We start from the raw sequence: 17,312 nt of genomic DNA, 5'->3' as shown, positions 1-17,312 counted from the left end.
AAAGGAAACAAAAGTGAAAATGAACTTTTGGGACTTCATCAAAATCAAAAGCTTCTGCACAGCAAAGGAAACAGTCAAGAAAACAAAGAGGCGGTAGCAGTCTTTTTTTCTGAAGACCCACAGGCCCACCTGTGCTACTCCTTATCCCTGTGTTCCCTGCCAGAGCCATCCAGCCTGCTCTTTCGCTGGTTCAGTCCCGGGTGCTGCAAGAGAAACCTTCAAGCCTCTTTCTCCCAGCTGCCTCTGCTCCTGGGATCCCTGAAGCTTCTCCTTACCTGTTCCCTCATATTCATCACTGGCTCTCAAGTCTTTTTCCTCAGGAAGTCTTAGTGCTTTTCAAACTTTGATGTGCATTCATATCACCTGGGGAAATTTAAATCTCAGGTTCGGATTTAGGAAGTCTGGAGTGGGGTCTATAATTTTGCATTCCCTCCCTCCCTGCCTCCCTCCCTCCTTCCCTTCCTTCCTCCCTCCCTTCCTTCTCTAAAGTTTACTTTATTCAGATTTCTTACTTTCTGTCCAATGACCTTTTTATGTCCCAGGATCCCACCTAGGATACCACATGCCATTTAATCATGTTTCCTTAGCTCTTCTTGACTTTGAGTTTGTCTGCCCTATTTTTCCAAACTTTTGTACTTCTCAAGAGATGCTCTTTTACTTAAAACCTTTTTAAAATTCTTTATTTAAGTTCAAGTTAGCCAACATACTGTATTATCAGTTTCAAGGGTAGAATTTAGTGATCCATCAGTTGCATATAATACCCAGTGCCCATTACATCCTTAATTCCCATCACCCAATTACCCCCTCCTCCCACTCCCTCTCCTCCAGCTCTCCTCCTCAGTTTGTTTCCTACAGTTAAGAGTCTCTCATGATTGCCTCCCTCTCTGTTTTCATCTTATTTTATTTTTCCTTCCCTTTCCCTATATTAGTCTGTTCTGTTTTTTAAATTCCACATGAGTGAATTCATATGATAATTGTCTTTTTCTGACTAACTTATATGGCTTAACACAATACCCTCTAGTTTCATCCACGTTGTTGCAAATGACAAGATTTTGTTCCTTTTGATGTCTGAGAAGTATTCCATTGTGTGTGTGTGTGTATGTGTGTGTGTGTGTGTATAATTTCTTTATACATTCATTTGTCAGTACACATCTGGGATCTTTCCATAGTTTGGCTATTGTGGACATTGCTGCTATAAACATTGGGGTACAAGTGCCCCTTTGAATCACTATGTTTGTGTCCTTTAGATAAATACTTAGTAGTGCAATTGCTGGTTCTAGGGTAGATCTGTTTTCAACTTTTTAAGGAATCTCCATACTGTTTTCCAGAGTGGGTGCACTAGTTTGCATTCCTACCAACAGTGTAAGAGGGTTTCCCTTTCTCCACAACCTTGCTAACCTGAGTTATTAACTTTAGCCATTCTGACTGGTGTGATATGGCATCTCATTTGATTTGTACTTCCCTGATGCCAAGAGATGTTGAGCATTTTTTTCATGTGTCTGTGGACCATTTGTTTGTCTCCTTTAGAGAAATGTCTGGTCATGTCCTCTGCCCATTTCTTGACTGATTGTTTTCTGGTTGTAGAGTTTGGTAAGTTCTTTATGGATTTTGGATACTAGCCCTTTATCCGATAGGACCTTTGCAAACATCTTTTCCCATTCTGTAGGTTGCCTCTTAGTTTTGTTGACTGTTTCCTTTGCTGTGCACAACCTTTTTACCTTGATGAAGTCCCAATAGTTCATTTGTGCTGATTCTGCATTTCTAACAAGCTCTTGGATGGTGGTGCTGCTGATCCACGGACAACACTTTGAATAGTATGATTCTAGAATAACTCATCCCATTCTTGTCACCTTTGCTCTGTGCCCCTTCAGTTTGTACTATATTTTACATATATAACTGGTAAAACCTGCCCCACTAGGTGTGTTAGTGGAAAACTGGTCCTTCTACTCCTCTAAAAGATGTTGGTCCCTTTTGTGATTCAACCTTGCTTGACCAGCTCCCAGCACAGGCTGAGCTCTTCAGGGAATGAGAATACTGTTCTTAGTACATCACTTTGGCTCCTTCTTCAGTTGGCTCTCTAATTACCTGCCATTGTGCCCCAGACTACAAGGACCATGTCAGGACAGCTGGAAGGGGAGGTAGTTTCATCAGTACAAACAGAATTATGTCAAAATAGCCCTCTTCCTGTTTTGTACTGAGACTCAAGTCACTAACCTAGACTTTTCCTCAAGTTTTATTTCTAGTTTCTGTGTCAGAATAACCGTAGTCCACACTACTACCTCTTCCCTTATGGCTAAATACTGTGATTCTTATAATCCCTGATCTCCTATGGAAAATTAATCTACCTTTTCTCCCTCCCCTTTCCCCTTTCCATTTCAAGGATTTTTTGAAAAGGCAGGTTGTTTAGAATGAGTCACAAAATCTTTGATTGGACCCTAATCCCTGGACAAAGTTTGCTAATTTGTATTGTGTGCCTTAACTGAGAGGGCCACTCTGATGACCCTTCAAAGTTCAGCTTCTCTCAATGAGAAGAATCTGTACTCTGTTAACTCTGTTACTGTACTCTGTGCTTTGTAATGTTCTCTTATTTTTTGTGTGTATGCTTCAGTTCCAAAAGACTCTGCAGAACAGAGGCCTTTTCTCAGTTTCATTTGTGTCATCTCATTCATTCATTCAACAAATACTTATTGAGGACCTGCTCTGTTCCAGGCAGCATGCTAGGAAGTGGGAATACATAGAGGAATGAGACTGACACAGTCCCTGCTCTCAGGAAACTTCGAGTCTGGTCAAGGAAATACTAATTACGGTGGCATGAAGAAGCCTGAGATGCTATGAGAGTGGATGAAGGATTAAGGGATATTCCTTGGGGGTGAGACATTTTTGCTACTATTCAAAGAATGAGTTAGAATTGAATCGCAGTTCTATATAGACCCCATACTGAAAACCACTGAATTAAGTGGTTGACTGTGTCTCTTCAGGTGATCACTCGTCACCTGACTATAAAAACACATACAAACATAAGCACATAAACTCCTAAAAAAAGTAATCCAAACCACCCAAAATGAAAATGTTTTTATTTTTTAAATAAATAAAATTTGAATTTCGTCACAATGAAAACACAGAGTTTAGGTTTTAGGTTTTATGAAAGAGGACTCGGACTCATCAGAGGAGAAATCCATAGATCTTTAGATTACCCCAGGTTTCAAATTGAGAAACAGGAAGGGACCAAGATATGGAGACTCAGAAATAGGGCAGGGAATTGGTTCTTCCACAAAGTGTTGCTGCATACAATGTTCACAATAGCCAAACTATGGAAAGAACCTAGATGTCCATAAACAGATGAATGGATAAAGAAGATGTGGTATATATATACAATGGAATACTATGCAGCCATCAAAAGAAATGGAATCCTACCATTTGCGACGATGTGGATGGAACTAGAGGGTATTATGCTTAGTGAAATAAGTCAATCGGTGAAAGACAACTATCGTATGATCTCCCTGCTATGAGGAAGTGGAGCTGCAACGTGGGGAGATTGGGGGTTAGGAAAAGAATAAATGAAACAAGATGGGATGGGGAGGGAGACAAACCATAAGAGACTCTTAATCTCACAAAACAAACTGAGGATTGCTGGGAGGAGGGGGTTCGAGAGAGGGGGTTGGGGTTGTGGACATTGGGGAGGGTATGAGCTATGGTCAGTGCTGTGAAGTGTGTAAACCTGGTGATTCACAGACCTGTACCCCTGGGGCTAATAATACATTATATGTTTATTTAAAAATTAAAAAACAGGGACGCCTGGGTGGCGCAGTTGGTTGGACGACTGCCTCTGGCTCAGGGTGTGATCCTGGAGTCCCGGGATCGAGTCCCACATCAGGCTCCCAGCTCCATGGGGAGTCTGCTTCGCTCTCTGACCTTCTCCTCGCTCATGCTCTCTCTCACTGTCTCTCTCTCAAATAAATAAAATAAAATCTTTAAAAAAAAAAATTAAAAAACAAAACAAAACAAAAGTGTTGCTGCATAAATATTAACTGACCTACTGCCTGCTCTCTTCTGGTTCCCTGCCCCTTGAGCCTCATTCTGCTGGGGCTCAGCTGTTTAGGGATAGTCACCGAGGAATCAGGAAGAAGCAGGGAAACAAGCTAGGAGGATTATATTCCCAGGCCTGAGTAGAGAACATGGGATCTGAGGAGGACATAAAAAGAGGATGACAAGTGAAAATTTGCTTACCTGTTAGGGTAGAACCTTGGATGGGGGAGTGAGGAAGGAGCAATGTTTCCTTTCTCTTTCCCCTAAAGATTTGAGAATGAAGTGGAAGAAGAGAAGCCTTGAGGGAAGGAGATTAGGGTTAGGGTTAGAGTTAGGGAACCTTCTTATCCAAGTGACTAGATTCAATCCCAACTTCCTAATACTAGTGACCTCTGTTCTCTCTCTTCTTTTGGTGTTGCAAGGACAAAGCCTCACCAACACCTAATTCTATGGATGCTTTGGGTCATGACTTAACCCTGTGCCTGTTTAAGACATTTCCCCTGCCTCAGGTGAGAGGGATGAGGGGTGGGGAGCAACACACAGGAACCTATGGAAAGGGAATGTGATTAAGGAAGACTCTGTTAAGAAAGTCAAAGTTAAAGGGACATCTGGGATAATGGAAGGACTTGGGGGTGGGTGTCACTGCCTCTGCTATGTGATTATGGACAATAAACCCTATGTGAAAATGGACAATAAACCCTATGCAGGAACAATTCTCCCTTCATCCAAGTCATTGTAGGAGGCATTTAATGCTGTTGAAGATCATTCTGATGCAAATCCCCATATTTGACAAGTTTCTAAGGATTTGCCTATAAATGTTTTTAAATCTCACCTGGAGTCATTTCCATCCATCCGTCCTTCTTTCTGAGTCACCTCCTTCCAAGACGGCTCAGAGGATCTGGCCATATTCTGCTACTCTCCTTGCCCTATCCAAAAAGGGCATTTTGTGTGTGGGTTTTTTAATTGAAGTATAGTTGACACACAATGTTACATTAGTTTCAGGTATATGATGTAATGGTTGGACAGGTCTACATGCTTTGCCATGCTCACCACAAGTGTAGAGACCATCTGTCTCTCATACAACTATTAAAATAAGACTGACCATATCCCCTACAGTGTACCTTTTATCCCTGTGACTTATTCATTCCATAACCAGATGCTTGTATCCCCCGCTGTCCTTCATAAGCTTTGCCCATCTCCTGGCCCCCTCCCCTCTGGCAACCATCAGTTTGTTATGGGTCTGTGTCTGCTCTATGGGGGCATTGTTTTGCCTTTATCAAAGATCTAACCTGATGGCACAAGTTGAGAAGAGGTTTAGGAGCTGGTGCAAGATAATTTGTGAGCTGGTGGTTGTTACTTCTTGTCTCTACACACACAAAGCATGTGACACCTGTCCTTTAAATGGGTAAAGTAAGATTCTTATTCATTCACTAATCTTTATTGAGTACTCAGAATTTATCAGTGAAACATGGAGATACAAAAAGTTGAAAATAGAGCTATCCTATGACCCAGCAATTGCACTACTGGATATTTACAAGACACAAATGAAGGGTGCCTGGCTGGCTCAGTCGATTAAGTGAGTGCCTTCAGTTCAGGTCATGGTCCTGGCTTTCTGGAATTGAGCCCCATATCTGGCTCCCCATTCAGCGGGGAGTCGCCATCTCCCTCTTCTCCCTGCTCATGCTCTGTCAGTATCCCTGCCTCTCTCTCTCAAATAAAATCTTTCAAAAAATTTTTTTAAAAACACACAAATGTAATGATCCGAAGGGGCACCTGCACCCCAGTGTTCATAGCAGCAATGCCCACAATAGCCAAACTATAGAAAGAGCTCAGATGTCCATCAACAGATGAATGGATAAGGACGATGTCGTACACACACACACACACACACACAGAGGAATATTATGCAGCCATCAGAAATTGAAATCTTGCCATTTGCAATGATGTGGATGGAACTAGAGGGTATTATGTTAAGCAAAATAAGTCAATCAGAGAGAGACAATGATATGATCTCACTGATATGTGGAATTTAAGAAAGAAAATAGAGGATCATCTGGAGAGAGAGGAAAAAAATAAAACAAGATGAATCCAGAGAGGGAAATAAACCATAAAAGACTCTTAATCATGGGAAACCAATTGAGGGTTGCTGAAGGGGAGGGGGTTGGAAGGATGGGGTAATGGTGATGGAAGTTAAGGAGGGCATGTGCTGTAATGACCACTTGGTATTATATAAGGCTGATGAATCACAGACCTGTACCTTTGAAACCAATAATACATTATATGTTAATTAAAATAATAATAAATAAATAAATAAGAAAAATGGAGATAAATACAGAGATCCCCACCAGCAGTCTAATAAAGAGTAAGGTGTCATAGTTAACAAAAGCTCCAGATGCAAAATTGAAAGTGATAAGTATCGGGGAAGTTATTCCCAACTGGGGTGTGATCTGAAAAGGAGTCCAGAGGGTTGAGCTTTGGAGGATGGCCATAGTTTTGATCTGCAGAGATTGAAAGGATTTATTGCAGGTGAGGGAAGCAATACAATGCAGGAGGGATACGGAAGTGAAAGCCACTTTGCATTCAGTAATATTCATCTCTAGCTTGTCAATCTCAGCTTTCTCAGACTATTTCAATACCCCATGCAGGCTGTCCTGTCACCAGGCATCAAGCTGGTTGGAATTTTTTATACCCGCACATTCCCCTGCATTCCATACTCACCACATGGAACCATATGCTGCACTTACTCTCTGCCATTTATCATCAGCATGAGAGACAAAAACTCTAGCTTTCCAAAGGCTAAATAAATTTCCCCTTCTGTATAGCTTTGGTGGTTTCTGTGGTTTTAGTTGTTCTGGGATTTATATCAAAATTGTTCCTCCCTCGTCTTTGCTCCCAAAGCATTTTGCTTGCATATCCTTTATGAGCCATGTTTTGAGGCAGGATGAAGCTGTGAAAGGCAGGCTTTTCCACAGTGAAACATTTAATGATGAGAGCTGCTCTTTACTGAGTCATGACCATACATTATGACCACAATATCGGGCACTGTGCTGTTTTTAATCAAGTGATGAGGGGAAAGCCTCCTTGTGGTGGTGATATTTGTGCAAAGACACAAATGATGTAAAGAAACAGGTGTGCAGACAATTGGAGGAAGAGTGTCCAGGAAGAGAAAAACAGGAGTGCAAAGGCCCTGAGGTAGGAGGGAATAGGACTTTTATGTTAAATTTATAGCATCTAAGAAAACAGCAAGGAGGCCAGAGTGGGTGGAGCAAGGGAAAAGGTGGGAGGAGATGCAGTCAAAGAGGTAGGGAAGAACATGGTCTGGTAGGCTTCATGGGTCAATGTAAGTATTTTAGATTTTGTTCTAAGTGTATACATGGTAGCCATCAGAAGGTTTGAGCAAGATGAGCGATATCATCTGGTAATTTAAAAGATCATTCTGATTTCTGCATGGAGGAAGGACTGTGTCAGTCACAAACGGAAGGAGAAAATCCAGTTAAGGGGCTAGTCAAGGGACAATGGTAGCATAGGAGCTTGGGTTAGGGAGAGGATCAAGGGAAGAGTTCCTAGGCCATCTAATATGTGGGAGTCTGGAAGAGAAGTAGGAGCTGTCAATGAAGACAGAGGAGTAGCAAATAAGGAACTAGGGAATATAATACTTTCTTTAGTTGGATCCAGAAAGAGTATTTAAGTGAAGAAAGCATTTCAAGGAGGAAGGAGTATTCAACTGTGTCAAAAGTTGTAGACGGTCTAGCCCAAGTTTCTCAATCTTGGTGCAAATATATTACAAACTAATTTAAGGAACACCATGCAGCTTAAGAAATAAAGTCTTCCTGGGGTGCTTGAGTGGCTGACTCAGTTAAGCATCTGACTCTTGATTTCTGCTCAGGTCATGATTTCAGGGTCCTAGGAACAAGCCGTGTGTCATGCTCTTTGCTCAGCAGAAGTCTGCTGGAGATTCTCTGTCTAAAATAAATAAATAAATCTAAAAAAAAAAAGAAAAAAAAGAGGGGTGCCTGGGTGGCTCAGTGGGTTAAAGCCTCTGCCTTTGGCTTGGGTCATGATCCCAGGGTCCTGGGATCAAGCCCCACATCAGGCTCTCTGCTCAGCAGGGAGCCTCCTTCCCTCATCGCCCCCCACCCTGCCTACTTCTCTGCCTACTTGTGTTCTCTGCCTGTCAAATAAATAAATAAAATCTTAAAAGAAAAGAAAAGAAAAAAAATTTCCTGTTATTGTTAAAGTTTCCTGTATATATTCCCCTCTGATTGGAATTCCTTTCCTGCCAAGGGGTATCCATTCTTTTTTTTTTTTTTAATATTTTATTTATTTATTTGACAGAAAGACACATTGAGAGAGGGAACACAAGCAGGGGAACAGCAGAGGGAGAGGGAGAAGCAGACCTCCTGCCGAGCAGGGAGCCCAGTGTGGAGCTGGACCTCAGCTCCGTGGGGCCCCAGTATCCATCCTTCTGAATGTTGTGCTTTCACTGCACAGGTGAATAGAAAATAAGGGTTTTTTTTTTTTCTCTTCTCAAAGAGGAACTATATTTTCATACATCTTTGTATAATGGTGGGGATGTTTCATTAAGGGGGAAAACTGTGCAGGAGAGAGAGGAGTTAATTTCAAAAGTTCTGTTTCTGAGAGGTAAGAAGGGACAGGATCCCATTACACAGATGAGATGGAGTCTGGGGGCAGGTCAGCTTCTCTTGCAGTAACAAGGAGAAGACAATAAATACAGCTGAGACGCAGGTGGCCTAGTAGATTTGGGAGTGAAACCAGGAGGAAGTTCTCCTGAAAATTTCCATTTTGTCACTGAATAGGAAGAAAGGTCATCATTTTGTGAAACTGTGGTCTCAGATTTGGGGAATGTGAACTGCCTGGGGTGACGTGAGCAGGCCATACTGAGGGCTGAAAGGAAGTGAGACCAGACAATATGACTGTGTGTTTTTCCTCAGACATATTTAGCTGTTGGGTGCAGGTATGGAACAGACAGAGTTGGATTGAAATGGGACTCAAATGTGTCTGAAGGAGAGAGGCCAAGAATATAAGGACAAGGGCTGAGACATAATGATAGTTTTGAACCTTGGGATCTACACTGGGTACTGAGGGGAATGAAGAATTGAGGGGATCAAATATCAATGAGGAGTGAGAGAGTTGATGGATGGAAGATCTGGGTGGGATTGAGGAATTTTTGGAATAGGGTGTTGAATGGAGGAGCTGCGGATGGTCTAGCCCGGAAAGGTAACATGCAAAGACTGAACAGATTTGGGAGAGGTGGCAGTTATTGATGGTAACCAAGTTGAAGGTATGACAGTGGGGAGTGGGGGAAAAACCTCAGTGGAAGTGAGGAAGGCCAGGAACTGACCAGTATGCTAGATGGTGATCTACAGGGATATCAAAGCCACCAAAAATAATGAATAGAGAGGAAGGCAGTAACCTAGGCACTCAATTTTCAATGAATGAGGGGGAATGATGACCCAGAATCAAATCATGGGGGAATTAAATCTCCCAAGTAGATGTTAGAAGGGGCCAGAGCCTCTCCTAGAAGATGGAATCTCTGTTCATCGTTGTGCACCACGCAGGGAGGGAACTGAGGTAAAGTGGGTGGAGAATCAAATTGGAATATGCCTTCACTTCACTCCAGGAGGCTGGGGGAAATGATCTGGAAGAAGCCATTGTGATTCATTTCTTCCTCTGCCTAATTCTTTTCCATTCAATTGAGTTCAAATATGGGTACAAGATGTTTTACCTGAGGAGGAACTAAAAACCAGAGATAAGCCAAATTTGGCTCTTGCCTTCACGGAGCTCTCAAAGTAAAACATGTACATCAAGATCTCAGGTGGGAAGAGATGGGAAAATGCAGATAAAGTAAACAATGTATGGGTGTTAGACCTGCATACCTTTCTATTAAAGAAAGTTGCTCTAGTTGAAGCCATACCTTTTGGGCTTCCCCCTTCTCCCTTTGTGGTCCCTCAACTGCCTCTAAGCCTGTAATTCCCAACCTTATCTGTCTTTTGGAATTACCTGGGGATGGCTAAAAAAATACTAATGCCTGAGAGATTGTGATTTAATTGGTTCAGGATGTGTCCTGGGCTTTGGGATTTTTAAATGCTCCCAGATGACTCTAATATAGAGCCAGGGGGTGGGAATCAGTGCTCCAGGGAACGTCTGGAGCTCTGTTTAGAAACCCCTGCTTTAGTCCAACCCATAGGAGAGAAATCCCTTCTGGCTTGAGTCAGGGGGTAAATTGATCTGAGCCCTGAAAGATAGGTAAAATTTGGCCAAATGGAGATGCAGACGTGAAGGAGGAGAACATCATGAGCACCAGCTCAGATATGGTCTGAAACACATGGCAAGCAGCAAACAATTTGGTTTGTAAGAGACAGAGTTTAGAGAAAGAGGTCTAAGATTTGAGAACAGCTGGGCAAGGACCTGGGGGTGGGAATGATGAGTAATTCAGTTTGGTTAGAGATTAGGTTGAAGGGAGAAAGCTGGATGTTTTTAAATTATGGAAGTGGTTGAAGGCCAGATTACAGTTTTATAAATAATTGAGTAAGCAATAGGGAATCTTGAAGGGCTTTTGAGCAGCAGAGTTATAAAAGAAATGTGTTTAGGGATAGCACTGTTGAAGGAGACTGGGAGCTGCGAGAGGTAAGAAATAGGGAGATTTTTTTAGAGGCGCTGTTGCAGCAATCCTAGATGAGGTCATTTTTTCCAACAAGGGCTGGGGAAAAGTTACAGATTCAAAAGATATTACGATGATGGAATTGATTTGGCTTGACAGCCCACCGAAAGTAAAGGCGGGAGGGAGACAGAGAAAGCATCAAGTTTTCAGATAAGGGGATAGGGAAATGGTGCCGTTAACAGGAAGAGGAAAACAGGTTTTCCGTGGCATTTCATCATTTTGTTTGAAACAATTTGAATTTAGGGATCAGCAAGCAGCATGGTCCCTGTGGCCGTATTGCCCTGGCACTGAAAGAGTGCCTGCATGAATATAGGTTGGAGAATGTCTCAGTCAACACAGACGACTGTAACAAAATACCATAAACTTCGTGACTTATAAATAGAAATTTCTCACAGTTCTGGTGAATGGGAAGTCCAAGATCCAGGTGCTGGCAGATTTGGTATAAGATGAGAGCCCCCTCGGGGCACCTGGGTGGCTCAGTGGGTTAAAGCCCCACATCTGTCTCTCTGCTCAGCAAGGAGCCTACTTTCCTTCCTCTCCCTCTGCCTGCCTCTCTGCCTACTTGTGATCTCTGTCTGTCAAATAAGTTAAAAAAAAAAAAAAAAGAAAAAGATGAGAGCCCCCTCTGGTACACAGAAGGTTGTCTTCTCACTGTGTCCTCACGTGGTGGAAGGGGGAAGAGAACTCTCCGGGGTCTCTTTTATAAGGACACTAATCCCATTTGTGAGCGTCTGTCCTCATGACCTAATCACCTCTCAAAGTCCCCACCATCACATAAGGATTAGATTTCAACATATGAATTTGGGGGGAGAATACAATTGTTCTTTCTATAGCAGAGAAACATTTAGTTAGAAATGATATCTGAATTTGGAGCAGATGGGATTTTCAGGGGAAGATTTCAGAAAAAGAAAAAATCTGGAGATAGACATTTAGGGGAAGGGAGGAGAAAAAAAGGAGAGGTGAAGGGATGATTAGAAATATATGTGGAAGTTGGTGGGGGGATTACATGTCCCTAAATCAGGGGAGTGGAGAATCTAGGGTCAAGGGACAGACATAGGAGGGTTCAGAGAGGCAGTGTGCATATACTAGGCAAATACCGCTGATTTGGATTCCTGATAACTTCTGGTCATTGGGTACATATGAGAGAGCGGTTTGAGTAGAGTAGGGAATGGGAGCATATTTTAAAGCTTTAAATTTTTTTTAAAAAAGGGTTAAGAAATAGTGGGTATGAAAGAGAGACAGAGACACATCCCTGACAATACTTATTTAAGGGGGGGTAGTGAGTAGGTGGTGAGGAAGTGGAAACAATATGCAAATGAGAATTCTTTTTTCAAGCTGTTTGGTGAGCAAAACACATAAAATCTGAAAAGTCCAAAGGAGAGCCCACGACTTCCATACTCCATCCCATCCTCCTCCGTGTCTCCTGTCTCAACACATGGCTTTCCTTCTAGATCATAAACCCCATCACATAAACCCCGAGGTCAGTGTTCACATCCGTTGTTTTAGCAGATATTTTGTGGCATCTTGCAGACGCACGTTGTATGAATGCATGAATTCAGCATAGAACTCTGGCCCGCAGGTGTACAGCTGAAGATATCAAGTCCACTGTTTATGCACTGCCCCACCCCCACCAGAGGCCTCCTGGTTGACCTCAGGGTGGGAGAGGGCAACTAGGTCCAGCTGGACTTTGAGAGCCTAGTGACCTCCTCCCTGGGGCTCTGCTCTGATCTGAATGTTTGTGGTCCCTCCAAAACTTGCATGTTGAAATCATACTGCACAAGTTGATGGTATTAGGAGGTGAGGTCTTTGGGAGGTGCTTGGATCATGAGGGTGGCGCTTTCATGAACAGGATTAGTGTTCTTATAAAAGAAACCCTATAGTGCTCTCTTGCCCCTGCCAACAAGTAAGGATACAATGACAAGTCTGTAACTCAGAAGAGGGCCCTCACCCAACTATGCTATGCTCAGACTTGCAGCCTCCAGAACTGTGAGAAATAAATTTCTGTTGCTTTTAAGTCACCCAGTCAGTAATACTGGATAGCCTTCCATAGCACTCTGCTCCCTTCGCCTATACAGGTACACAAACCATGCAGGGCTCCAATCCAGGCTGTTTGCCACCCTCTGGCCTGAAGGCAGGAACAGCTGTAGGCAGTTGGCATGTTTTCCCTGTCAACCCATCCCTGACCAACTTCTTCAGAATAGTCTGTCCTGTTCTCCTGATTTCCTGGAGTTGTGGGGATAGATAGTTGGGTCTACTTGTAAATCCTCTCTCTTCAAAGCCCTAAGCCCAGTCTAGTAGGAAGTGGAAAATATATGCTAGGGAAAGAAATCCCCACCAAGAATGGACCTCATACCAGATCACCCTGGTGGGATTCCTAAGGAGATGTCCCCCTGCCCCCAGCCCCCACATTTGTGCCTTTCCGGTGTCTTGGAGACCCGCTCCACTTTTGTCTCTGTCAGTTTTCTTTTATCTTTCTTTCCCTTGGAAGGGAAGCTAAGGGGAGGTAAAAGGGGCAAACAAAAGAGGAGGGCCTTTGCAAGGCTGCAGTCTTCGGAAGTGCGGGTGATAAATCCACTTAGTCTCTTTAATATTCTTTCAGAAATTCACACACACACTCACACACAAATCAGAACAACGTGGGGACTGCCAAGGGGAGCGGGGAGCAGACTGGCTCCTCCGGACGTTGGGAAGTACGTACACTGGGTTACCTTCTGCCCAGCTGCCCGCTGGTTGGGATAGGTGGAAGGGAATATTTACAGAGAACGGGGACTTTCGTCATCCCGGGATGAAAGGTCCTAAACTGGGAACCTCCCAAATCTCATTCCAAAAATACCAAAAGTAGAGGTGCTGGGATTAGCAAGAAAATAGCAAGAGACCGGGGTGGAGGAGACAAAACTGTACTACGAAAAGATGAGAGCGTAGGGGCGTGGCTACCCCGGGCTAGGACCCCTGCGCGGGGAGAAGGGGAAGAGTCTATCAGTCTGTGGGGAAGACCTAGCGCCACAACCCAATCACTGGACTGAATCACCCCGCGGGGACGGAAAAGAAGGCGGAGCCTGCCGACCTGGAGGCGGGGTTTGTCAGAGCCGGGGCGGAGCCTATAGAGGAGGCGGGGCTTTGGGGACCTGTCTCCCGCTGGGGAGCTGAGACCGAGGGAGCTCGGCTGGGGGCGCTGCATTTAGAGGCGGGGGACTGGAGTGACTGAGGGCCGGGCATGTGGCGGGGATCCCGGGAAGTGGCATTTCTGGGGGTGGGTTTTTTTCCGGGGTTCCTGAGGAACTGGATTCGGAGCGTGCCCTCAAGGCGAGAAGTTCCGTGGAGGCCGAGTTTAGGTTGTATCGAAATTTGGTGGCCCCAGAGGCAGGTGTGCGGGGCACCCACTGGATCCGCGGCGTGGCTGCAGAACGCGCTCGGGAAGTTGAGGGGCGCGGGGTGGGGCCGGGCCGGGTGAGCCCTTACGGATCCCAGTAGTTCTCGTGGTGCTGCGCGGCGATGATGATGACTACAGTGAGGATAGTACAGAGCACCATGGCTGCAATGCCCACCGCCAGGGAGATGAAGGAGAAGTTCCGGGCCTCGCGTGAAGCGATCTCGGCAGACACCATGTCTCCGCGGGCCAAGGCCGTGCGTACCTGCGGGGGAAGGGCGGAAGGAAGAGGATCAGAGCCGCTGTTCCTTCTGAGATGCTCCCCTGAACATCCCGCACTCCGTCAGAATAGGAAAACCCGAGTGAGGCCGTCTTTCCCAGATGCCGCCCTCGACTCCCCTTCCACCTGCACTGCCTTGAAGATGGCGATGATGCCCGTAGGCCAGAAGCAGCAGATGGTGGTCAGCACCGCGATGGGCATGTAGTCGTGCGGCGGGCGCCTCGGCTCCAGCAGGGCCAACCCTGGGCCCTGGGGCGGCGGGGGGAGCGTGGAGGTTACTCCTGTTCCCCCCGGGGTCCCGCCTGCATAGGGCTGTGGAAGGAAGGTTGCAGGGAGAGGACAGGACGTCATTCCCATCCTCTCCCAGCCCACCAACATTCTGCGTCTGGCAGGGTGGTTTTTAAAGCACCATTCTTGGACGTTGATTCTCAAAAGAACTTATCATCCACTACCCTTCCATGACACCCATAAATTCCTTGTAGGCTCCTCTCTTTTCGTCACTACTGTGATTGCCCTATGTTCTTAGTGGTCTCCACATTCCCTCCCCGTAAGGAATGGCCATACCAGCGCTGTCTTGGCTCACTCCAGACCTTGTTTCTTCTCCCCAAATATCTGCCTGGCCTTCCCTAATCAGTCAGTTCCAGGTTTCTTTTCCCTTCTCCTCCTTGGTCCTGGGATTCCATTTCTTCTCCCCCTCTCTCCTTTCCCTTTTTCGAAACTCCTCTGGACTTCTGTGCTCCGTTCCCCTTCCCAGACCCTGATCTCTGACCCCAACTGACTGCCAGACACCCACCCCCCGCCCCTACCTGCAACCCACATACACCACACACACACATTCCCAAGGCTTTCCTCAGTCCTTCCTCTCTCTAGGCCTTGTCTTAGGAACCTGCACCGTCCCCTGGCTCTGTTTCTCTATCCCACCAGCCCCCACCCCTACCCCCGCAATGTGTCCCCACCCCTTCCTCCCGGGCCCCTGTCCACCCTGTACTCACCGTGCCCACCGGGTAGACCGGCACATAGGCGGTGCAAGGCTGCAGCTGTAAGGGGTAGCCAGGGGCTACGTAGCCCCCCAGTGGCAGCGTGCCTACCGCCCCCGTGTGCGTGGGCACCACGAAGCCCGGAGCCTGGGCAGTATGAGAGGGCGCCGGCGGGGGCGGAGCGGCGGCGGCTGGCGGCGGCGGGGGCAGTGGGCCCTCGAAGCGAGTCTCCTGCAGGTAAGGGTCGGGTGGCATGCGGGGCAAGGTAGCGCAGCCGGGTGGGGGCGCCCCAGCGGCCGGGCCGGGCGGGGCGTGGTGTGGTGGCCGCGGCAGAGTGGCGGAAGATGAGGGACCGCGCTGACCAGTGGCCGCGGAAGAAGCCAGGCCGCCTGCCCCTAAGCGCGGGAGGGTGGCAGTCCCGGACTGGTGGTAGTGGTGGTGGTGGTGGTGGTGAGAGGAGGGGGCTGCCTGTGGGGGTGGGGCGGGGGGTTCGGCTGGGGGCTGGGGGGCATTATAGGGTGGTGGAGAGGTGTGAGGGACTGAGTCTGAGAGGCCTGGGGGTGGTGAGCGGAGGAGAGGGTATGGGACAGAGGCAAGACAGCAAAGAAGAGATAAGGAAGGGGATAAGGGGGAGACACAGAGGGCCAGGGATGGAGAAAGATAATGGGAGAGACAGAGGAGATGGGTGAGAAGGCATCTCTTGGTCTTGGGGCAGGAAAGGGATTGGATCTAGGCCATCTACCCCCCCCTTCCTTTTTTCAATCTGATTTTGAGGTCGCAACTCTCCTCCACTCTTCCCTGTCTTCAGTAATGTGCCCAGAGCTTTCACTTGCCAGCAAAGCTATGGCTGCCTCCGACTTGCCCATCTGAGCTAGTCCTGTGTGTGCACATGTGTAGACATGCAACACAGTGTTAACATGTGCTTAATTCAACAGTTGTATAAACACATGGAGGACGACATATTCCACTCTGCCTTTTTGCCCTGGGGAGGGGTGCCCTAGCCTCTCTGGGAATTCCAGTACCTCTTTTAGGGCAGATAAAGAAGGGTCTTCTGGGTTTTACTCCCCTAACAACCTCTGTCTGATCATATCTTTATATATCTCCACTGCATGTTCCCATGCAAGCCAGTGTCATCTGTCCATCTGTCACTCCCAATACTGCTGTCCCTTTAGTACCTGGCTGATGCTAGGCCACTCTTCTACTTCCCTCACCCTTTCAACCTGTCCCCTTTCCATGTTGGCAAGGGGACAAGGCTGAGATTGGAGGGAGGAAAGGAAGAGAAGGGAGGGATATAGAAGGAGAAGGGGGATGGGGGTTGAGAGCTGGACAGAAGGGGAATGAAACAGAATACCCCCCCCAGGGGTAAGGGAGGTAGAGGGTTGGGGCCAAGGATGGTGGGGGGGGAAGAGTCTGGAGATGGAGGAAAGGGCAGGTTTTGTTGTTTTTTACCTGACTTTTCCGATGACATGCCTGTGGTCTCACTGGGACAGGGTCCCTGTAGCGGGAGTGGGGTCCCTGGCTGGCGTCGGAGTCTCGGTGCGCAGATTGCGCAGCCGGCAGCGGCACAGAGATGGAGAGATGAAGACAGCGGCGGGGGGCGGAGGGAGGGGGGGGAGCTTAAAGGGACCGAGAAGAGGGAGGGGGACAGTTTCCGAGGTACCCTCACTCCGTCTCTCCTCCTCTCACCCTGGTATTCAAGCCCCCAGTTTGGGCTCCCTTGGAGTTGTCATGGAAACCGGGAGGCAAGCAAGACCAGGCGAGGCGGGTGGGACTAAGGGAAGGAAGGAGGGAGGGAGAACTCTCTAGAGTCTTCCCCTCTAAGACTGGCTGTAGTGATTATATTGTGGGAGGAAGTGAGCAGGTGCTCAGTGGATTCAGTACCCCAGTCCCCACCGGATCTCGTTCACCCTAGTCAGGGGCCCCCCTCCTCAGCTTCCCTCAGAGTCCCCACAAATTCTCAGGATCTTCCTCCAAATCCTT

At 46.7% G+C, this 17,312-nt stretch overlaps 1 protein-coding gene across 1 annotated transcript; it reads right to left on the bottom strand.

The window, feature by feature from the left end:
• Positions 1-13,265: 13,265 nt before the first annotated feature.
• PRRT1 (proline rich transmembrane protein 1) lies at positions 13,266-17,138 on the bottom strand. Its single transcript, XM_044255884.1, has 4 exons — positions 16,782-17,138; positions 15,348-15,886; positions 14,482-14,667; positions 13,266-14,340 (listed from the first exon to the last, which is right to left on the bottom strand). Exons 1-4 carry the CDS (start codon positions 16,798-16,800, stop codon positions 14,164-14,166), a joined length of 921 nt encoding a protein of 306 aa, XP_044111819.1. The 5' UTR covers positions 16,801-17,138; the 3' UTR covers positions 13,266-14,163.
• Between the last annotated feature and the right edge of the window lie 174 nt (positions 17,139-17,312).

Source organism: Neovison vison, chromosome 1, assembly GCF_020171115.1.
Source record: "Neovison vison isolate M4711 chromosome 1, ASM_NN_V1, whole genome shotgun sequence".
Classification (NCBI taxonomy): domain Eukaryota; kingdom Metazoa; phylum Chordata; class Mammalia; order Carnivora; family Mustelidae; genus Neogale; species Neogale vison.
Note: the sequence above shows the minus strand (reverse complement) of the source record. Positions and strands in the feature narration are given on the sequence as shown.

Excerpts from the sequence above, each read along its gene's own strand:
- PRRT1 (XM_044255884.1), bottom strand. Across the intron at positions 14,668-15,347 it reads CGGTCTACCCGGTGGGCACG|CCCTATGCAGGCGGGACCCC; the intron begins GTGAGTACAGGG and ends TTCCTTCCACAG. Across the intron at positions 14,341-14,481 it reads CCATCTTCAAGGCAGTGCAG|GTACGCACGGCCTTGGCCCG; the intron begins GTGGAAGGGGAG and ends CTTCCCCCGCAG.